We start from the raw sequence: 23,399 nt of genomic DNA, 5'->3' as shown, positions 1-23,399 counted from the left end.
TTCTAAGAATAATAAAAAAAATTCCTCAGATGTATATCTGAATTGATGCATAAATGACTGGGGCACACTTTGGGGAGGCGTATATTTAAAATATTTCCAGTATAGATCCAGATTGGAATATAAAGATCACTTACAAAAGGCTGGGTGAAAGAGGAAGGTCTTTGGTAGGCCCTGATAAGATGACAGAGACAGCGCCTGTCTGACATGAAATGGAAGGGAGTTCCAAAGAGCAGGAGCTCTCTCCTCCAGTATGCTGTTGAAAACCAGTAGCTGGGATTCATAAGTGGGGAAATACAGTGGTGCCTCGCAAGACGGAATTAATCCGTTCCGCGGTTTTTTCGTCTTGCGAAGCACGGCTATTAGCGGCTTAGCGGCTATTAACGGCTTAGCGGCTTTAAGAAAAAGGAAACAAACTCGCAAGCCCATAGGGAAATTTGTCTTGCGGAACGACTCAAAAAATGGAAAACTCTTTCGTCTTGCGTGTTTTTCGTCTTGCGAGGCATTCGTCTTGCGAGGTACCACTGTACTGTTGCGCCAGGTGCTGCTTTCAGGCTTCCCTTTGAGAATTGGATGGTGCACTAGATGTGCTATTGGCCTCAACTAGCCAAGATTTCCTTATGCTTGGAAGAACATAGGAAGTCGCTGTATATTGAGTCAGACCAGTGGTCCACCTAGCTCAGTATTTTTATACACTGGCCGAGGGGATTGTACCTGGAGTTGCTGGGGTTTGAATCTGAAACTTTATATGCATAGAAAGCAGGTGCTCTGCCACTGAGCTGTGGCCCGTATGTTCCTTTCAGCCTTCACTCCATCTATCTCCCTCTTTTTCTGCCTCCAGGATTTAATGCTATGGCAGCAGATGAAAATGCCATAGAGAAGCAAATTGGAGAGCCAAAGATGGCCCCTGGAGGTGAAACCAATGGCTCCTATGAAAGCAACGAAGCCAAGAGCCACACAAATGCAGCTAAGAACACTCAGGACAGTGTAAAAGTTAGCCAAGGGGACTCTACTGCGAAGCTGAGCAGAGTAGCAGAGAATGGCATTTCTGAGAGAGACAGTGACACTGGGAAGCAGAACCACATAAAAGCAAACGATTTCATGCATACTTCGGTCACGGGGAGCAATGGCTACATTTTGCCGAAGCAGATGGCTCATGGGCCGCCCAAACGGACTTCTAGTGGGGCTTTTGCCACGAAGACACTTCCCGCAGGAGGAGGCAAAGCAAAGGCGATGAGCACCTTCTCCCAGGCACAGGCTGCTCTGCCGGCTAAGTCTGGGGAGGGTGGGAATGAAATGGAGGCTAAGAAATCAGCAGCGGCGCCTGCCAGCGTCAAGATCCACAGAGCTCGAAAGACGATGCCCAAGCCCTCCTCTAGCCTGGTAAAGTATACATAAAGTATGGTGGCGCTGTGGGTAAAACCTCAGCGCCTAGGACTTGCCGATCGTCAGGTCGGCGGTTCGAATCCCCGCGGCGGGGTGCGCTCCCGTTGCTCGGTCCCAGCGCCTGCCAACCTAGCAGTTCGAAAGCACCCCCGGGTGCAAGTAGATAAATAGGGACCGCTTACTAGCGGGAAGGTAAACGGCGTTTCCGTGTGCTGCGCTGGCTTGCCAGATGCAGCTTGTCACGCTGGCCAAGTGATCTGGAAGTGTCTGCGGACAGCGCTGGCCCCCGGCCTTTTAAGTGAGATGGGCGCACAACCCTAGAGTCGGACATGACTGGCCCGTACGGGCTGGGGTACTTTTACCTTTAATAAATTGTGGGGCGAGGTGTGTGTGGGTGTGTAGAGGTTGGGTGTGTGTGAGTGTGGGCCAGTGTAAGCTTGAGGCTGTTGTGCAGCATTTATTCTCTCCCCAGGTGTCTGTCAAACTTGAATGTCTCTGTAGAATTCTGGGGGTTCCCAGCTCCTGAGAAGAATGACTTCTGGGGCAAACTCAGTCTAGAGTTACTTTATCTGTAACTTTGATTTAGAAAAAGATTTTGTGATCTTCTAGGACAGGAGTTGCCAATGTGGTGCCAGTGAACACAACAGCAGCCTTCAGGTCCTGCCCTGGTTCCCATTCTCTGAACACACACATACACTGTCCCCTTGGTCATGACGAGGTGAGGCAGTTACTTCTTTTCTCGCTTGAAAAGTGCATAGAGCTGAAGGAGGAAGTTGGAAGAGGGGCACTCTTTCCCACTTCCTCTTCAAGCTCTATGTGCTTTTCCAGGCTCAGGTTAATGGCTCCAGCTTTCAAACAGATCCCTTGGAAAAGCAAGTGAATGTGTGCACGTTTTCTTTCTGCCTATTGTTTGAGGAGCAGCTGCTGATTCAGGGTCAGTGAGAGAGACTTGATCAGAAGAGTAATATCTGTAGTACTCCCTCAAAAAATCCAAAGGTGCCCACAGATGTTGCAAAGGTTGAGAACCCCTGTTGTAGGAGCACCGTGACCAGCAAGTGTCCTTTGAAGTGGGTTTTTTTGCATTCACCCATTCATTTCCTTCATTAAATTGTATAGCTGGAACATTCTGTGCTCATCCTGTAACAAGAGCAGTTGATATATCTCTCCCTCCTGCTTCGGAAGGGGATGATACCTGTGTTTCTCCCATCGCTTGTAGACAGTGCACAAGGAACTGGCTTGATGGTTTCATGCCTTTAAGATCTGCCCTGGTGTAATTGTATCTCTATTTGTATTTTTTATATACAAATATCTATCTATCTATCTATCTATCTATCTATCTATCTATCTATCTATCTATCATCTATCTATCTATCTATCTATCTATCTATCTATCTATCATCTATCATCTATCTATCATCTATTTATCTCTAGAAGATCATGTGGCTGAGCTTTATACAGCCAGGCACCCAAGACATTGATCGATAAACATTTACACAACTTACACATGTGTGATTCTTGCATGAAGCTCAGGTCTTCTTTAAGCTTGCCAGTAGATTCTTGGTTCTTGGATTTATTGGCTCATCAGCAATCCTTCCACATTTTCCAGAGCGGCTGCCCTGGGGCAGGCTGTAGATAACTGGGATTGTGTTCAGGGAGGCTTTGCTCAGAGTGCATAAACAGCTCTATAATTCTTCCACCTGGCATTGATTTTTAAAGGCTCCTGCACTTGTGTGTTGTTAACAGGGACCTAGGATTGTGGTAGTGGTGGTTCACCTTTCAGAAATGTGTTTCCAACAGCCTATTCTCACCTGATGCCTGGCAAGTGTATTTAAGGTGCAGGAAGGAACTGCTTGAAGTTGTATAGTCAGAGCACGTCAAAGTGCAAGTAGATAAATAGGTACCGCTCCAGCGGGAAGGTAAGTGGCATTTCCGTGTGCTGCTCTGGTTCACCAGAAGCAGGTTGTATTTGCTGGCCACATGACCCAGAAGCTGTATGCTGGCTCCCTCGGCCAATAAAGCGAGATGAGTGCCGCAACCCCAGAGTCGGCCACGGCTGGACCTAATGGTCAGGGGTCCCTTTACCTTTACCTCATGTTATGTTTGTTTCAGGTTGCACGTTTTCAGGTTGCGTCCTGCGGCGACCCGGAAGTACCAGAAAGGGTTACTTCCGGGTTTCGCCGCTCATGCATGCACTGACGTGCAAAATGATGTCACGCGCATACGCAGAAGCGACGAATTGTGATTTGTGCGTGCACAGACATGGGTTGCGTTCTTTTCAGGTTGCGAACGGGCTTCCGGAATGGATCCCATTCGCAACCACAGGTACCACTGTATATATAAGTCATTCAGGTAAAAGGCTGCTGAAGATGCCTTGATTCTTCCAGCAAATCATGAGGGTAAGCAGAGAAACTCACCAGTATTGAGCCAAGGTTTAGAATGGAGAAAGGCTATGTATTGTAGATGTTCATGCAGAGGTAGGGAACCTCAGGGCTGGAGGCCAAGTGCGCCCCTTGAAGCCTCTCTTTCTGGCCCTCGGAACTCTCCCCAGGCCACTGATCCTCACTGATACTACTCGCACCTCCAGTGTTTTTGTTTATCTGGAATGTCTCCTTGAACTCTCATCGTGTCTCCTGCTTGCCTGGATGGAGGGTAGAGAGGGATGTGTGTAGAAACTAGTTTACTGTATGGAAGAACAAATTTACATTTGTGCCTTGCCCACCACTGGCATGTGGACCTCTTAGCTGAAAAAGGGAACTCCAGGATGGAATGCGGTACTTGGACAGCTGCCAAAATCTCCCCACTGCCTTGTTAGCTGAAAATAGTGGCAGCTAGGGATTTGTGATTTTTCTCTTCCCTGGAACAGTTATGGACAGCCCCCCCCCCCATATTTATGCACATTCAATAAGCGCATGACCATGTGTATGTGAATCTCACTGAACCTGGAAGTCACCTGGAAACATCATAAACACATCACTGAAACATCATTTGGTGCATAGCTTATTATATATCTGAGTTTCTGGGTATACCCCCTTCACCAGCAACTTGTGAGTCTGTAGCCTGTTTGAGTTACATGTCTCTGCATTGACCTGTATAGAAAGCCTGTTGGTTTTCATAAGAATCACCCATTCAGGGTTTTTTTAGGCTGCCTTTTGAAGCAAAGGCACTGTCAAAATGTTCGTTTGCTTCAGATTAGACCTACTGAAATAAATGTGCTTTCAGAAGTAACTGACCCAGCTATGGATCTTATAGAAGAACAGGGATAATGTGCTTTCTGCAGCGAAAGCTTCTGTTTGGCCACTGTCATCACTGGAGGTTAATGCTGAACCTGAGAAGAGTGTCACATTTATATTTTCAGCCACAGATTTCTGATGGTAAAGAGGGAAGGGAGGAAAAACCCTGACTGCAACCCTGGAGTGCCACAGACAGTCAGCGTAGACCAGCAGTTAGATGATTTGATTTTGCTATTAAACACTTTATTATCTTCCTAGAATGAACTGTACTGCTTCAGTTTCGCAGGTGCGGATCAGATTTTTAAAGTTCTCACTATGTTAAAAACACATCTCCAGTAGGTAGAAATAAACAGAGCAAGGGATTTATCTGATTATCAAGAAGTTTTCTGGTTCTTCATCCTGCGGGTTTAATACTTGAACTGTGAATTAGGCTGGAAACAAATGAGGCATCAGATAGTCTGGTTATGGCAAAAATATTATGCGTGATCTTTTTCTTCCATTTGACTTCTGAGCCAAATTAGCTGATAATAATAATTTCATTATTTATACGCCACCGATCTGGCAGGGTTGCTACTTAATTTTTGGTGCCTGAAAAAAAGTTAGGGTAGTTAATTCATTATTTTCACCCCTTCCTTTTCTGTTTTCGACAACTTTCCTCTATTATCCTGAAGGGTTTCCTTGGATGTTTATTTTACTGGGAAGCAAATTGCCTTAAAACACAGGTGGGGAAATTCAGGCCTGGGGGCCAAATCCATCTCCCTGAACCCCTCTATCTGGCCCTTGGAATTTCCCCTAGGCCACACCACTTACTGACTCTGCTCATGCCCTGAGTGTGTTTTGCTTACCTGGAATGTACCCTTGAACATGTCTGGATGAGGTTTAGGAGAGCAGAATGTGTAGGAGATACTCAACTACAGTGGTACCTCTCGTTGCGAATGGGATCCATTACGGAGCCCCTTTTGCAACATGAGCAGAATGCAACCCGCGTCTGCTGCAGTTCGCCGCATCTGCGCATGCGCATGATGTCATTTTGAACGTATGTGCATGCGCGAGTGGCAATACCTGGAAGTAACCCTTTCCGGTACTTCCGGGTCAACCGCTGGACGCAACCTGAAAAGATTTAACCTGAAGCAAATGTAACAAGAGCTATGAAAGTAAAATTGCTCCAGCCACTTTTGTCTCTGGCCCTACCTACCTACCCCTGGCATGCAGTCCTTGGAAAGTTGCCAGGAAAGAATATGGTCATGGAATTGTAGTGTTGGAAAAGGGACCCTTAGGGTAATCTAGTCAAACCCCCTGCAGTACATGAATCTTTTGGCCATTGTGGGGCTTGAATCCATAACACTTAGATTAAGAGCCTCATGCTCTACTGACTGAGTCTTCTCAGTTCCTCGGGCAGAAATTAAGTTCCTTACCCCTGGCCTTAAAGAAAGGGAAGGTTTTGGGAGAAATGTCCATCTGTTTGGTTTTTTCCCTTTCCCCCTGCAGCATTTTAGGACTTAAAAATAAAGGTGTACGTATGTAAATGTCTGTGTGTTACAACTGAGCTTTCCATAGAATCATAGAATCTTATGAGTTGGAAGGGACTCCAGGGGTCATCTATTCCAACCCTGTGCAATGCAGGAATCTCAACTAAAGCATCCATGAGAGGTGGCCATGATCTTGCAGGTTTACTTTCTGTTATATAAGGACTATCTTCTTGTTTTTTTTTTCGATCTGGGATTTCTTAGTCTCTTTGGCATCTGTTGCATTTGCTTCTTCCTGCGAAATGTAAGTCTCCTTGCATTGGAATTGCTGTTGTCACTGTTTTGGCTCTGAACCGGCAGCCAATTTGAAACTCTTAGTTGAGAGCAAGACTCCAGGAAAACACTCCAGGGACTTTCCTTTAATCATTTCATATAAGAGACTGACATGTGTAAGTGACCTGGTCTTGTCCCAGGCTATTGCAATGCCGGTGGAAGACAGCTCTGTTGTTGATTTTGCTATATATTACATTATTATATTATATTATATTATATTATATTATATTATATTATATTATATTATATTATATTATATTATATTATTATTTACAACTTGCTGGTCACTTGTTATGCAAAAAGGTCTCTAAGTTAGGGTTGCCATATTTTAAAGAGCAAAAAAGAGGACACATTTGATAATAAAAAATAAAAATGGGGGGAGGGGTGGTATTTAAGAGATACCTATGAAAGTAGAGTAAGAGCAAAAAGAAGATATAGTTAAAAGAAAAGTGTTGCCCCCCCCCCCCCGGGAAAGAATTAAAAATAGAAATCATAAGAGGGAATTATTGTTTTTAATAATATTGAAAATAACAACAGCAACAACGATGATGATGATGATGATGATGATGATGATAATAATAATAATAATCCAATATATATGTGTATATGTGGAGAATAAAGAAAAAGAAAAAAGCGGGTAGAGGGAAGGGTGTGTGTTTGTATATAAAAATAATATATATCTGAATGAAATCGAACTGTAGGGTCCAATCGATGTCAAAAATAGAAAGTTAAAGAAAATTTAAAACAGAGAATTATAAGGTCAAATTAATCTTAAAGATCAAAGGAAAATAATAAAAAATAGACATAAAATTCAAACCCAAGGATGGTCCAAACTGCAGAAGCAACAACAGCAGGCTTGTGGGGCTCAGCCATGAGAGAGAGAGAGTTTGGGGGTGGTGGCAATATTGGGGAGTTGGGTTGGGTTAGACTTCTCCCCTCTGCCCTCACACGGGAGGGCTCTTCCCCACGGTCCGGGGGGGGGGCCTGACCCCCCGCAAGCAGCTGGCATGAAGCGGGAAAAGGAAGGAAGGCCTCTCCGGCCCCCTCTAAATGTTGCTCAGAGGCTGCAGCTGTGTGGGGGCCTCCTTTCAACGCTGCCCTATTCCCCAACGCTTGCCGCCAGTCGTGAAGGCCGCTGAGATCCTGCTCGCGAGTAGTGCCCGGGAGCGCTGCTTGCCTGCCAGTGTAGAAGCAGGCCCTTGCCAGGCAGCTGCTCTGTCTCAATGGCCTGGCAAGCTGGTCTTGCCGTACCTGGAGGTGGGCAGAGGGCACTGCACAAGCCTGTCTTCTGCTGCCTACCTCTCAGTTGGGTGAAGGTGGCAGTGCCCGGCAGAATAATAATAATAATAATAATAATAATAATAATAATAATAATAATAATAATTTTTTATTTATATCCCGCCCTCCCCAGCCGAAGCCGGGCTCAGAGCGGCTAACAACAATAAAAGTAACACAGCATTCTAAAATCAATTCATTTTAAAATCAGTTCAAAATCAAATTAATGGCAACCATTGGGCTAGAGTTCTGTGAGGATTACCAAAGGAGGGGGGGGGGGGTCAGACTGTGCCTTGGCCAAAGGCCTGGTGGAACAGCTCTGTCTTGCAGGCCCTGCGGAAAGATGTCAAGTCCCGCAGGGTCCTAGTCTCTTGTGACAGAGCGTTCCACCAGATCGGGGCCACAGCCGAAAAAGCCCTGGCTCTGGTTGAGGCCAGCCTAACTTGTCTGTGGCCTGGGACCTCCAAGATGTTTTGTTTGAAGACCGTAAGGTCCTCCTCTGTGGGACATACCAGGAGAGGCGGTCCCGTAGGTACGAGGGTCCTAGGCCGTATAGGGCTTTAAAGGTTAAAACCAGCACCTTAAACCTGATCCTGTACTCCACCGGGAGCAACAGCAGCAGAAAACTTCAGTTGCACAACAACACCAGAGTCCTATAAGATGCCTAGGAGTTGTATTCCACTTTAGTTCTACTCAGAGTAGTCCCACTGAAATTAACACACATGACTGAAGTCTGTTAATTTCAATACTCTTAACTTGATTGAATTAATACAATGGGTTTTTATCACTCTTTCTTTATTGGTTTACCTATGATCCACTATCATTCTTTCATGTGAACGACTGCTCTTAATAAGATACTTATCACTGACTGTACTTTTCTGGTTTCATTTCCTGGTCTCACAATTGATGATTCTGACTGCACGCCCCTCCCCAGGCACCCCAATATGTGTACATCCTTGAAACTCAGGACACTTAGTTGATCTGATGAAGTGTACTCTATAAAACCTTATGCCATAATTAATGTGAGACTTTTTTGAGACTCATGTGAGACCTACTTTGCTTGCCTTTTGGTGGCTAGCAGAGGAGAGACACAGAGCTTGCCTTTCCATACTAGAGGTGGAGAAGAAGGCTGCTTCTCTGTTTGATTGTCATCACAGGTGCAGTGAAGGATAATCTCTCTTCTGTCTGCCCACTGACCTGCCCTCATGGAATTCCATACACTCTGTCCGCATGCATTTAGTGTTCTCCTGTGGCAACCAGGCTACCCCTTATATACCATGGGTTGTATCCAGTACTCAGAATAGGACCCATTTAAATGGATGGACATGACTAACTTAGGTGCATTAACTTCAGTTGGTGTACTCTGAAGTTTGATGCAACCCAAAGCATCTGGTTGGCAACTCTTAGAACCCAGTGTTGGACTCGATGGATTGCATTGCTCCAGCAGACTCCTCTTCTGTTCTTAAGATTGCTTAAATAGTGCGTTCATCTCCCAGAAGCCATTGACTATAGTTTTCTGGCTTGGATGTAATAGGAAACTGTTCTTAGCTGAAGGCTTCCTATTATGTTTACTTTCTTATGCAAAGCGTAGGGGAGTAGAGCAACTCTGTTCAAGACCATTAGTTCCGTTCATATCTTATTAACCTGAAAAATGATCATCCAAACATAGCCCCTGCCTGCCAGGTTCATAGACTGGCATTGCCCATTCCCTCTTCTTGAGGCCTTAGCACAGGAGTAGCCAACATAGTGCATGCCACATGTTGCTGGGCTGCAGTTTCCACCATCCCTTTATCATTGGCCTTGTTGGCTGGGGGCTGATGGAACTACAGTGGCACCTCTGGATACGAACTTAATTCATTCCAGAGGTCTGTTCTTATCCTGAAACTGTTCTTAACATGAGGTGCCATTAGTAAAAGCATGCTTGCTGCTGTGTGCACACAATTTCTGCTCACATCCAAGGGCAAAGCTCACAACCAGGAGCAACTGCTTCTGGGTTAGCACAGCTCATAACCTGACGCATGCTCAACCAGAAGCGATCGTGTCCAGAGGTACCACTGTAGTTTCCAGCAACATTCGGGAGAGTACCACATTGGCTGCTCCTGTCTTAACCACACTCTGCTCCAGTGCAAGCCACGAGTAGCTGCTTGATCCATCAGTCCAGAGGCCCATCTATTCCAGCATCCTGTTCTTAACAGTGGCCAACCACATACCCTGACGGAAAGACTGCAAGCGGGACATCCATTCTCTTGTGCTGGCAGTGGAAATTCTGCCTGATCACCTGCGCCCTTCAATATCAAAACACAGTGCAGGGTCATAACCGCTATTCATATGGTGCAGTAAGAAATGTTTGTCCCAGTATTCACTGCCTTGGACTATTTTCTAATGGAGGGGTGTTTTAAGTAAAATAAGTCTGAAGTGTGTCTGTTCCTAGCCCAGTACATGTGTGTTCCATTAAGCAGATGTACTGAGTACCTAAACCTCTGCCAATAGAACCATCAACAGGCACTTTTCATTATTGATGGCTGCTTTAGATGAGTGCCTCTTAACTGCCTCCTGTAATTTCACTTTGATCCTTCATGCATTTTTTTTTATTTAAAAAAAATGAAAACAAAAAGAAAGAAGGGCACCTTATGTGGCTGAAAGAAAGGTTGTGGGCTTTAGGTGTCTTTACTCATCGGTTGTGCTCAAGTTCTTTGCTTCGGATGGGGGGATTCCATCTCTCTTTGTGCAAGAGAAAGGTTTGGGAGCCAGGTTTACATATTTACAAGAATATGTGGCCTTTTAATGAAGATTAAACTTTCTAACTTACTTTCTTTCTTTCTTTCTTTCTTTCTTTCTTTCTTTCTTTCTTTCTTCCTTCCTTCCTTCCTTCCTTCCTTCCTTCCTTCCTTCCGTAATGTTTTCTTAAGGTAGTTGATTTTCACCAGAAAAATATAAAGGGTTCTTTTTGATTTCTGTTCCCAGCACACAAGTAGAGACCCCAAAGAAACATCCAAGGAAGATGGAAGAAGGGAACTTTTGGAATTTGGGAAGCCCCCCTCTTTGCCCCCTGTTCCTGGCCTTCATTCATCTCTACCTCAGAACCAGAGCTATGTGGCAGCATCAAAATCACAGACAGGTAAAGAATTAACAGAGCATACCCCCCTTTCTATTTTATTTTTGTGGGGAAGCAAAAGCTCAAGTTGGGAGTCTACTGGCCTTTTCTGTAACCCAGGGTTTCCCAGATTGTGGTCTGCAGACTACCAATGGCCCATGAGCTTCACCAGGTGATCCACAGGGTGTCCATAAATTAAAAATTATACCACATCTAGCACAGAGCATTATAATTGCTAAAATTGGGGGGGGGGGGGCGGGATGTATGTGGTCTGTCAAGACCCTCAGCAATTTTCAAGTGGGGTGGGGGAACCACTGTTGTGGCCACTTCCACTACCGCCATCTGCCCCCTTTGATTGGATTATCAGCCTTTGCAATTTAAGCAGAAAATTGCTGGAACATTGTGGAGGTGGAGCTGAAGTTCCATGCACCTAAAGCTTAAATGAGGGACAAATTTGGCTTAACACACCAATAAACAGAAGGTCAGGGGTTTGTCTGCTGTTGTTTTTTAAATGTAACAGTGTTTGTGTCTTGTGTATTTTCAAATGAACCATAGCATGCAAGAAGGGGAAGCTTAAACCCTTCCCTCCCCAGCCAAGATCCTGACAAATAAGAACTGCCATAAGAAAAGAAGCAGAGACCTGCTGGATGAAGCCCTTTAGTCCAGCATCCTCTTCAAACAGTGGCCAGCCAGATACATTTGGGAACCTTGCAAGCAGAACCGAGTGCAACAATGTTCTCTTCACACTTGCAGTTCTCAGCAGCTGGCATTGGAGGAGGGGTGAAAAACAAGGCACATCTAATCCTGTTACCTAATGCTTGTTTCTTTTTACTCCTCCACCAACTCTTACATGTGTGTTTCCCCAGGAAACAGTTTTCCCTTTCCTCTATGCAAGGAGCAGAGGTGCCCCAGTAATTCTCAGAACCCTTAACAAACTACAGCTCCCAGGATTCTTAGTGGGAAGCCATTACTGTTTGAGTTGTACATTAGTGCTTTAAAAGTATGATGCAGATACAGCCTTGGATTCTAAGGGCCCATACATACCTCACATTAATGTGGAGTGTGAACCTTTTGTGTCTCCTTTAATTGCCTCTTGTAAATGGGGCATTCTCCTCCAACTTACTGGAAGGAATTCAGTGGTACTGTGGTCTATAAACCACTGAGCCTCTTGGGCTTGCTGATTGTAAGGTCGGCAGTTCGAATCCATGTGACAGGGTGAGCTCCCATTGCTTTGTCCCAGCTTCTGCCAACTTAGCAGTTTGAAAGCATACCAGCAGGAGCAGATAAATAGGTACCGCTGCGGTGAGAAGGTAAACGGCATTTCTGTGTGCTCTGGCTTCCGTCATGGCCTCCTGTTGCACCAGAAGCGGTTTAGTCATGCTGGTCACATGACCTGGAAAGCTGTCTGTGGACAAACACCGGTTTCTTCGGTCTGAAAGCAGAGATAAGTGCTACACCCCATAGTCAAATTCTACTAGACAACCGTCCAAGGGTCCTTTATCTTTAAAGGTAAAGGGACTCCCTGACCATTAGGTCCAGTTGCGGACGACTCTGGGGTCGCAGCGCTCATCTCGCTTTACTGGCCGAGGGAGCCGGTGTACAGTTTTCAGGTCATGCGGGCAGCATGACTAAGCTGCTTCTGGCGAACCAGAGCAGTGCATGGAAACACTGTTTACCTTCCTGCTGGAGCGGTATGTATTTATCTACTTGCACTTTGGCGTGCTTTCAAACTGCTTGGTTGGCAGGAGCAGGGACCGAGCAATGGGAGCTCACCCTGTTGTGGGGATTTGAACCGCCGACCTTCTGATTGGCAAGCCCTAGGCTCTGTGGTTTAACCCACAGCGCCACCCGCGTCAAAATTCTACTAGACAACTGTCCAAGGGTCCTTTACCTACCGTTAACTCCAACTTCTGCTGTCCCACTCTTTCTCCTCCCTAAATCCAGAGATTCCTTATGCCAGTGTTTCTCAGACTAGCCAGCAGGACCAGCGGTCAGGAGTGATGAGAGTTGTCATCCAACAACAGCTGGTAATCCAAGTTTGAGAAACACCACCTATGCTTTCACCTATGCTTTGAAAATCTCAAGAGGAGAGCTGCATCAGGGAATCTCTGGATTTGGGGAGGCAGCAAATTCTTTGCATCACAGACTAATTGCTATTCTGCATTGGGGAAACTTTTTGGTGGTGTGGGAGGAGTGAAACTGCCATTGGACACAGCCTGCATCTTTATCATGAAGAGGATTGACATCACCCCTAAATGTGCACTCCTCCATTGTCTCCCAAGACAGATGGATGCCAACTGTATGATGCAGATTTGCATTAGTTGGGTGCTGCCTTTTAATAGCTTTTAATCAGTTGCTTTGCTTGTCCTCAAGGCCGTATTTACATAAGAGTGCATTTCAAGCACTGCGGGATCACTTTAAGCAGCCATTACTTCCCCCACAGAATTCTGGGAACTGTAGTTTCTTAAAGGAGCTGAGAGTTGTTGTATCTCACGGAGCTACAATTCCTGGAGTGGTTGAACAGTCTTTTCCTCTTCCCAAGGGATTCTGAGAATTGTAGAGGGGGAATGGCAAGATCAGTATAATGCAAAGAAACAATGCAGGGCTGCTGACCTCCCCACTTGCCCCCCAGTCTCCTGGTAAGCAGCTGCAGTGCAACCAGACAGAGGCCAGGTGAGCAGTGCAGCTCCACCAAGCGCTCTTCTTCTCCTTATAACTAAAACAGGGGGAAGTGAAAATGGGACTTGGTGTTTGATTGTGTGTTCCTTTGTACTTACCGTATTTTTTGCTTTATAAGACTCACTTTTTCCCTCCTAAAAAGTAAGGAGAAATGTGTGTGCGTCTTATGGAGCGAATGCAGGCTGCGGAGCTATCCCAGAAGCCAGAACAGTGAGAGGGGTTGCTGCTTTCACTGCACAGTGATCCCTCTTGCTGTTCTGGCTTCTGGGATTCAGAATATTTTTTTCTTGTTCTCCTCCTCCAGAAACTAGGTGCGTCTTATGGTCTGGTTGGCTGTTTACTGAATTAACTGTTGGATACTGCATCTGATCCACCCACCCGCAGGAAGGCTCCTATACCTTCTTGTGTTTCTGCACCCTACTTTCTGCCTCCTGATTATTTTCTCTTTTGTCCCTCCCGTCCAGCTGCTTCAGTATCTAGGAAGAAGAAGCGAAGAATGGGAACGTACAGCCTGGTTCCCAAGAAAAAGACCAAAGTTTTGAAACAGAGGACTATGATTGAGATGTTCAGGAGCCTTGCCCATTCCACTTCAGGTGGCAAGGTGAGGGCTGTGGAAGAGAGCGAGGTGCTTGGTGGATGAATGGAAGGTGGTGTCCGCCACTCTCGCAGCCGGATATGGCGGTACAGATTAGAAGGACCTTCTCTTTGTGCAGTGTAGCTGTATAATCCAGGGAATTGTTTCTTTTAGAAGAAATGTGACTTATCACAAGAGGCGACAGACTGGTTTTGGGTCTTCTTCTTTCTTAAGAATCCAGTGGTTCTGCTGGATTGGACCAAAGGCCCATCTAGGCCAGTATCCCTCCATCTCACAGTGATGCCCCAAATGGGAAGCCTGCATGTGGTTTGTGAGGGTTAACAGCCCCTGCAGATATTTGTGGAGAAAAGGAAGACGGGAGCACCCATGGTCAACCCATAAAATGATTATATATATTCAGTAAGCCTAGTTATAGACCTCTTCATTTTTAATTACTTCGCTATTGCATTTTAAGCTTACCCTTTCTCCAGTTTGCTCAGGGCAGTGTGCATAGGCCCCGTCCCAACTTTATTTGTTCAGTACAGACAGGGTAGGGTTACATCTGTGGCCCTCTGCTTGTCATTAGGCTCCAACTCACCACCAGCATCTGTTAATATGGGTAATGGTGAGGTGTGATGGGGGCCCACTGACATTCCCTGCCCCTGGTTTACAGGACTGCAGCCTGAAATAAGCAAACAAGGAGTGGGAAAGCTTTAGTCCTCCAGATGTGGTTGGACTCCAGTTCCTATCATGCCTTGCTGGATCCTTGTTTGATGGGAATTGGAGCCAAACAACATCTGGTGGACTACAGGCTCCTTGTCCCTGGTTTAATGCAAAATGGAACCTGTATATATTTGTAGCAGGGGAGGGAAACCTTGACCCTGGTGGCCAAATTGAGCCCTCCTGACTTTTCTGCCTGGGATTCAGGGCTCTCTGCAAGACACAGTCCTCACCAGCTCTGCTCCATGCCTTCCTCAAGTACTTTTGCCTGGCTGGAATGTGTGATTGAACTGTGGTAAGGCCTCTTGCTTCCTGCATGGAGAGGTTTGTGCAGGGGTGTGGCGTTCTGTGTTGCTGCTTGAAGCCACTTCGTCTTCACCGTGGCCCTCAGAAGGTTCCCACCAGTGAATGTGGCCTGAAAAATGTGTTCACTTCCCTTTCGATTTAACTGTTTGTCCCCATGGGTGCATTCAGGTTGAAAAGGGTGATTCTAGCCCTCATGTGAACGGGGAGAGCTTAGATGCGGATTCTGAAGATGAGGACTCAGATGAACTGGAAGAAGACAATGAACGTGGAACTGAGCACCAGGCTGCCTTCCCTGCAGAGGAGAACAGGATGGCTAAGGAGGGAGTTGTTGATGGCAGCCGTGCCAGAAAGGTGATTTGAATGCTTGTTTGAGATGCTTGAGGACAGCTTTTAACTTTGATCAATATAGGTGGGAGTACGTGGGTGGTGCTGTGGGTTAAACCACAGAGCCTAGGACTTGCTGATCAGAAGGTCGGCGGTTCGAATCCCCACGACGGGGTGATCTCCCGTTGTTCGGTCCCTTCTCCTGCCAAACTAGCAGTTCCAAAGCACGTCAAAGTGCAAGTAGGTAAATAGGTACCACTACGGCGGGAAGGTAAACAGTGTTTCTGTGTGCTGCTCTGGTTCGCCAGAAGTTGCTTAGTCATGCTTGCCACATGACCCGGAAGCTTATGCCGGCTCCCTTGCCAATAAAGCGAGATGAGCACCGCAACCCCAGAGTCGGTCACGACTGGACCTAATGGTCAGGGGTCCCTTTACCTTTAAAGGAAGTGACAAGGTGAAGCAAGAGTTTGTGGTGTAGCACGAAGGTGCTATCCACCACCACCCTCAAGGGCTCGAGTGCCTGAGTATTCTCCAGATGTTTCAAGGAGGAAATGGGAGCTGCAATATTATGTCAGTTAATTGAGTTGATGGGTCAGTTAAAATATTTTGTTCATTCTTTTTTAAAATCCTGGATAAATTGGAGCACAGGCTCGTTATTTTTAAATACTTGTTTTAATAGCCACATTAAAAAAAAAAGTTTTATTAAAGAGTTACAATAGCTTTGCAAGCTGCATTTCTCACCCTCTTCCATGTCATCACTTACTCTTCTGCATAGTCACCAGTCTGATTAGCTTAAAGTCCTAGAGATTTACAGGGGCATAAACCACAAAAACCAATCTAATAGCTCTTAAACGTTTCCAAAACAAATGCACATTTGTCAATCATCATTGTGGATGGCAGCTGTCCATCTTCACATTGCTTCATTTTCAAAATGTATTCTGTCCCTCAATGAGAAAGCAAAAGTTTTCCTTGGGTGGCTTTAAAGAAATTTAAATATAATGCCAGAAATCTGCTTCCACCTTAAAAAAGAAGCCCTTATACAGGAGGCAGCGATTCTTCTCAAAGCGGTCCCACTGCAATATGTGGGGGCATTATCTTAAAAATAAATAAATAGAAGCTTGATTCCACTCCCCACCTTTCAGAATTTCCAATTTGCATGCAAACATATGCAGATTTAATCAGCGAAAACCTGTACAATAAATTGACAAAAGGCTTCTTTTAATCAGGAGGTAAAAAGTTTATGGCAGATTTGATCTCTCTTTTTCTCTCCTCCTCCCCTAGCCACCTTCAGTTGGATCTTTTTAAAATTTGAAGCATAAAGCAGTAAAGAGAGATGTATTGGTGATTATTGGTTCAGTTGGACCCAAATTCATTTACTCATTTATTGCATTTATGTCCCACCTTTCCACTCCAAGGAGCTAAACATGGTGTACATTGTTCTCACCCTTCTTGTTTTTTATCCTCACAACATCCCTTTGAGGTAGCTTAGGCTGAGTGAGCTTCACACCTGAGTGGGGATTTCAATCCTGGCCAACCCAGATCAAATTCCAGCACTCTAGCCAATACAGCATCCCTAAGGAACACCCATTCTTAACCACTGCAACACCCAAAATGATCATTCCATGCACCACAACATTTGCAATGGAGGTGAAAGGGGCAGAAGGCTCAGTGCTGGTTCCTTCCCCTGGTTTTGTGAGGGCGTGGGGTGGGAAAATGACACCTGTATACTCCCATACAAACCAAACCAAACCAAAACAGAGCTCATAAACATTACAAGTTTGTTACTGTAGTTAACCTACTTTTAACCTAATATAGTGTTTATAAAAATGAGTTCCAAATATCGTTAAATTTGCCCCATGTGTGACAGATGTGCCCAGTAAGGAGCACAACTCACTACCCGGTCCGTGGCATTCTGCAGCAGGTCTGGCCTCTGGGCTATTCTGGCTCCACTATCTAATCTCTGAAGACCAACGTACAATGCAAAAACACAGCTGCCCGCAAAATGCAACAAGGCTTATTTTGCTGATGGGAATTAAGCATCAAGACCACATCAATACTGACCTGTTGCCTAGATATAAGCTTGTGCCAGCGGGAGTGAGCCTTGAGGCCTGGTACCTCTGTGTAGGAGTTGCTCTGGCTTCTTCCCTGGAATGGAATCTCTGCCTTGGGAGTATCTGCGGTTTGGTTTCTGGTGTAAGCTACAGATAAAGGGAGGAAAACAGTTCCTCAATTAGAACTGCAGTGTAGATGATTCATGGCTGCCACATGCCACATGAGCCTGAAAGTGCATTCCAAGCTATGTGCTGCTGCTGCTATTATTATTTAATAATTTTATTATTTATCCCCCACTCATCTGGCTGGGTTGCCCCAGCCACTCTGGGCGACATACTGCACATATATAATAAAACATCAAACGTTTAAAACTTCGCGATACAGGATTGTCTTCTAAAAATTCTTTAGAGTATAGTTAATTTATCTCCTTGATATCTGATGGGAGGGCATTCCACAGGGAGGGTGAACAAAACAAATAAAACAAAAACCTAGGAGCCAGAACCAGGGACCATGAAACCTGCTTTGTGTGTACAAATTTAAGGAGAACACCCAATTTAGGGTTGTAGCCAACTAAGGTCTACGAAGACCCAGTGGAACTTAGTGGATCTATGTTAGTCATATGCATGAATTTCAGTGAGTCTTCTCTGAGCAGGGTTAAAGCACAAACACAAGTAACCACTATTGCATTAGTCCTTCAACCAAAGCAGAACAAAGAAAGGTTACAAAATCTAAACCAGGTAACAGAATTTACATAAACTTAAAAAACAACAACTCTATTCACTATTTAAAAGTAGAGATTAATAAAAGTAATAATTAAGACTAATAAAATGATGACATATTCCTATTGAAACGTACTAAAACACATTTTAAGAAATAAAACATTTTACTTAGCATAAAAGATAAATCTATATTAAGGTGTGTTTTTCATAATACTGGATGCAGCTGTTGGTTTGCTGCACCCAGCAAGTTGCTTCTGAGTCAAAAGTGGACAATTCTGTGCTAGGTAAAAACAAATAATCTGACCTAGCATAAGCCAGCAGCCTTGGTTCTTTAAGTGGGCGACAGCTTTTCTCATCCGATTTACTTCCTTGCTCACTTTCCTTTGGCCACCACAGATTGTCCATGGTGAGTCCGATGATGAGCAAGAGTCTGCAGACTCCGGGGAGGATGAGGAAGATGGTGACGAGTCTGACTTGGTGAGCGGTTCCTCCTGTATGCCTTCCCACCCCAGTTTATGTGTGCAGCAAGAATGATGGTGAGGAACACCCATGCAAGGCTCAGCATTCTTCCTGATAATAACATTTAAAAACAAAACAAACATTATTATTATTATTTTGACCCAGTTGCTCTGCCTGCTTTTATGGGTTTCAAACAATGTTTTCACCTTCTAAACAGTTCTGTGTTACAATAAAAGTTTATTGATTTCTTGTTAGGCCTCAGCAGGGGTCTGCCCTTGCTTGCCAGGTGCCAAGACAAGGGAGTGTTCCAGACAGGCATGGTCGAGGCTGGAGCAAGCAGGACAGAAGCAGGGGCTTGGTCCAAACAGGGACTATCCAGGGCCATCTTTCACGGGAGGCAAGGCAAGGCACCAGGAGTCTGCTGCTACTGTTGTTGTTGCTGCTGCTGTTGCTGCTGCTGCTGCTGCTGCTGCTGCTGCTGCTCATAGTGACCCAAATTGCGCAGACTGATGAGGGAAACCCTGTGGCAATGGCTTTTATCAGCCTCAGAGAGCCAGGATTGGCCTGTAGATGATCAGCTGATGCTTACTGCAGCCTAGGGGGTAGTTCCCTTGTACTGTGGCACTTAGACAGGTTTGTAGGGGAGCACTAGATGGCATAGCACCAGGGATGCAGGAGGTAAGGCTCTGGATCCTGACGGCTGGGTGTTTCAATTGAAGACACAAATGCGCAGCATCACAGGCACTGCACTATACTGCACCACACCCCATACATATGCACAATTTCCCCATGTGCTTTTCTTTCTTGTGTTTCAAATTCTGCTTTGGCCTTTGATTCAGCCGTTTCCCCTTTCTTCGCCTTCTTTGCTGATTTCAAGCAATGGGGGCTGCACTGGAATCCCGAAGCATAAAGACCTTTGTTGGGTTTGCATACAGGGGGTCCCAGGTTTGAATGCTTGCTCTGACACAGTCTGTTTGGCTTGCATTGGGCAAGTTGCTGTACCTTGATAAAATCAGTGGTAAGGCATATTGGTAGATTGATTTGCAAAGATGAATATTGTCCTGCTTGCCTCAAGCCATAGTTTGCAGCTATATCTGAACCAGTCAACTGTGGTTTGGGTATGGATGTACGTCCCCAACAAAATACTGAGAATGCACTTCTGGATAAGATTTCCACAGTGCAATCTTATGCGTGCTCCCTCAGAAGTGAATTCCATTGTATTCATTGGGGCTTACTCTTAGGAAAGTGTGCACAAGCTTGCAGCCTTGTTTTTCCAGTTAAGTTCTTCGTTTGATGTAGTGTTAATACAGGCACAAAATGCTTTTGCTACTCAATGTTTGTAACAGATCTAAGATCTGTCAACTGATTAAAGAATTATTAGTGAATCAGTAAGCTGGTTTTAACAATTATTAATTAGTGACCTTCTAGAAATTTGCACAAATTAATATATTACCGAAACTGTTCTTGGAAAGTGATAAATACTTTAGTTTTGCAGAAGAATATTAAAAATGAAACAGCATTTGTTTCCATTAGTTGCAAACAAGTTGAACTGTTAAAATGTTCTCTTGTTGAACTGGTATTATGTTACCAGAATCTAATCCACTAGATACATATAGGCTTAACATTTCCAGTTCTGTGGTTTGGAGGATCAGACCTGAGACCAATCTTGGCTTACTGAACGGTTTAAACAAGCCCTCCAAACCAAGATGGCAAACCACAGTTTGTTCCTGGTTTAGAGACTCACAGAAAGCAGACTTTACGGGTTCTGGTGTAACTGTAAACTATGGTTTGATTAAATCCTTAAATTATTAATTAAGCTGAGTAAGTGATGGGAGGAGACAGCACACAAACACAGGGCTTGTTTCTTGTCCTCCTAACCACAGCTGAATGATCTCCAGGAATTTTGTTTGACACCCCCCCCCCCTTGTGTTGAATGTGCTGATTAATTGAGTGGTGGCGTGGATTTTCATCTGGTATTAAAAGTCTTGTTGATTTTAATCAGTGAACTCCTTCAGCCTTCCTGGCTTAGTGAAATGCACAAGTATGAGGGCTCCCAGAATGTAGTTTTCAGCCACTTTGCTCCTCTCTGGACCCTTTTATTGTTGCACTTTGCTGAGCTAATCCAAGGTTTGGCTTAACTTGTCTCCTGAACCTGGGACTTGTGGTTAAGCGCTCGCCTCTCAAGAAAAAAACTTGGCTGCAGCTCATGATTAGCAAGGCAGAGACCTTAGCCAAACCATGGCTTGGCTCAACATGACATAGGAACCTGAAAGAATCAGAGAGGAGCAGAGGGGTGTGGTTGAAAAGGAGATGTGCCCTGGGGAAGAGTCTCAGGGGCCAGAGGAAGAGGGGCCACATTCAGACCCCAGGCCTAAGATTTGCCACCCTTCATTTAAGCCTCAAAAGAGGTTGTAATCATCCCACCCCGAAATATTTCGGCTTCAGTCCTGCACAGACCTGGGCTTTCTTTAAAAAAAATCTATTCAGTGGGACTTAAGTGCATATAATTGTGCAACAGGATAACACCTTGTTCCCAGGAGTTAGCTGACAGACAGTTAAGGATTTTCTTTTTTACTCCTTTGGTTTAGCCCTGTTTTAAACGGTTATAAATGCAGATAGGATACCTCTAGGTACCATATTGTCTTACATTCAATGTAACCAAAAGACTTTGAACAAAAAAAGAGAGACATTGCTCATTCTTTCATAATTCATGAAAATATTTAATAAAAATTATTATTAAAAAATAAATAAATGTAGATATGAGATAAAGGTCCTATTTGCAATTTTTTGTTCCAATGGAGCAGAGTCCTTTGCCCTTGTTAAAACACCTCAAGCTTGAATTTCTCTGGGAGGGCGAGTTTTGCTTATTAGTAAGTTGAGTCAGACTGTCTAGTATTGAATCCCTGCTGTACTGATGATCAGGCTGCAGCTGTAGTCTTCCCTTTCAGTACAAAGCCCAGTCTGTGCTCATAAATATGGGCAGGGATAAGCAGAGCATAGATTAGGATCTGCTGGAAAATAGCTGGGTGATCTGCAGTACAATAACAACAAGAGTTTCTCCTCTTACATTTTAAGACATTGTTATTTCAGTGTTCTTTTTTCCTGGGTGGTAACCATCTGGCCTGTACCTGACATGATGATCCTGGCTTCTTAAACCGTGGTTGGGAATTAATAGGTGCCTATGCACTCCTCTTTTGCTTACTGGCTTTAGTGCTGGGATCCTTGCTCAAACTTCATTTCCTCATTGCATTAAAACCAGGGATCTGTGGTTTAATGGTGGTTTACCAGGATAAAAGATCCCTTTAGGTGAATCAACATTAAACCACAGTTTTGGGTATCAAGACTTAATCGAGAAGAGCAGTTAAAAGAGACATGGATCTAAATGCTGAAGGTGATAAGAGGTAAGTGAATGACCTTCATAAAGCATGGTGCAACCCAGTATGGCCTGGTTGACACATGATGCTAAACCAATAGCTTTGTGTGTATGCGCTATGCACAGGCACAAATGAGCCGCAGTGACTCCTGGGATTATTCTCCTTTCCCCTCTCCTCCCACAGACATACAAGGGGAGCAGTTCAGAATCTTTCTTTTCTGCTTTTGGTTAACTGCAGTTTGTTGTGTTGTTTTGTTTGACAAATTGTGGTTAACATTAACTGTGGCTAGTTTAAAACAAGCCAGTTTCAAACCATGGTTTCTGAAGCAAGCTTTTGAAAATTAACCAATCTAATGTTAATCACAGTTCTGGGTCCCAAGCTGGGTTTCACCAAACCCAGCTGGGTTTCACCAAAAGTATGTGCATCTGAATTTTCTGGAGGCCCCCTGTGACTTATTCCTGCTCACGCACATTTTGCTAAATAATGAACACATGAAGACAGATTGTCTGGATTTGTTGCTCTTTGGTTTTGCTCCTTTCTTGTGCTTTGCTAATCAGCATTTTATTTGTAATGATTATATCTATCATCTCTCTGTGATTACTTTTGATTATTGGGTGCTTTATAAAGTTCTTTTTCAGCAGAAGAGTGGGGCAAAAATATTTTTGAAGAAACAAATATGCTTTTATACTATGCGTCTGCCCTGAATAGTAAAGATTACATGATATAATAAAGTGCAAAATAAGTGAGGTTGGGCAAAGTTGCCTACATCACATCATATGGATCAGGCCAGTGGCCCACCTAGTCCAGCATCCTGTTCTCAAAGTGACCAGCCAGATGCCTCTGGTAAGCCCGCGCGAGCCTTACTTCTCCGGATCCATCACCATCCACTTCTCAGCCCAGGTAGATATTCTCCCAAACCACCTTGCAGTTAAAAATCTGAACAATCATAAAGTTCCAAGAGAGAGTCTTCAGGTCCCTGACAGGTGGAGCTGATCTTCTCATCAAGAAGTCCCTGATAAGATTCCGAAGGACCTCAAGATGCCACAGAAAGCAGTTTTAGAACTTAAGAAAAGCCCTGCTAAATCAGGCCAACCAGACTTTCCCCTCCTGTGGTTTCCGGCAGCTGATGAGAAGAGGCATATTCCCTCTGACAGTGTAGGTAGAACATAGATGTCATGGCAAGTAGCCATTGGTAGCATTAGGTTTCTCTTGGCAGAGAAGTTGGATTGGCTGGATACACACAAGTTTGGCTACAAAGGAAGCAGAATACAGGAATGAGTCTGAGACTATAGTGATTTCTTTCCAAGCTTGCAGATCTCTTTGTACTACCTTGGCATGTGGTGGCAGTTCTGTGGTATTTTCATGGAAGGAGCTATATTGCGCAACACAAGACGTGCCAGTCTCTGTGGCT

At 44.7% G+C, this 23,399-nt stretch overlaps 1 protein-coding gene across 23 annotated transcripts in view; it reads left to right on the top strand.

Annotated features, from left to right (window-relative positions):
- Nucleotides 1-23,399, top strand: part of EHMT1 (euchromatic histone lysine methyltransferase 1) — a 143,102-nt gene that overhangs the window by 69,481 nt on the left and 50,222 nt on the right. For 13 of the 23 annotated variants that reach the window (XM_083721609.1, XM_083721604.1, XM_083721605.1 and 10 more), the window contains 5 exons: nucleotides 839-1,380; nucleotides 10,652-10,805; nucleotides 13,925-14,061; nucleotides 15,229-15,411; nucleotides 18,552-18,632. In XM_083721609.1, coding sequence (XP_083577735.1) covers nucleotides 839-1,380; nucleotides 10,652-10,805; nucleotides 13,925-14,061; nucleotides 15,229-15,411; nucleotides 18,552-18,632 — 1,097 coding nt within the window. Of the gene's footprint in view, nucleotides 1-838; nucleotides 1,381-10,651; nucleotides 10,806-13,924; nucleotides 14,062-15,228; nucleotides 15,412-18,551; nucleotides 18,633-18,869; nucleotides 19,017-23,399 lie in introns of all 23 variants that reach the window. The other 10 variants (XM_083721621.1, XM_083721612.1, XM_083721617.1 and 7 more) reach the window with 1 other exon arrangement.

This window comes from Podarcis gaigeae (assembly GCF_964106915.1).
Source record: "Podarcis gaigeae genome assembly, chromosome: Z".
Classification (NCBI taxonomy): Eukaryota; Metazoa; Chordata; class Lepidosauria; order Squamata; family Lacertidae; genus Podarcis; species Podarcis gaigeae.
Note: the sequence above shows the minus strand (reverse complement) of the source record. Positions and strands in the feature narration are given on the sequence as shown.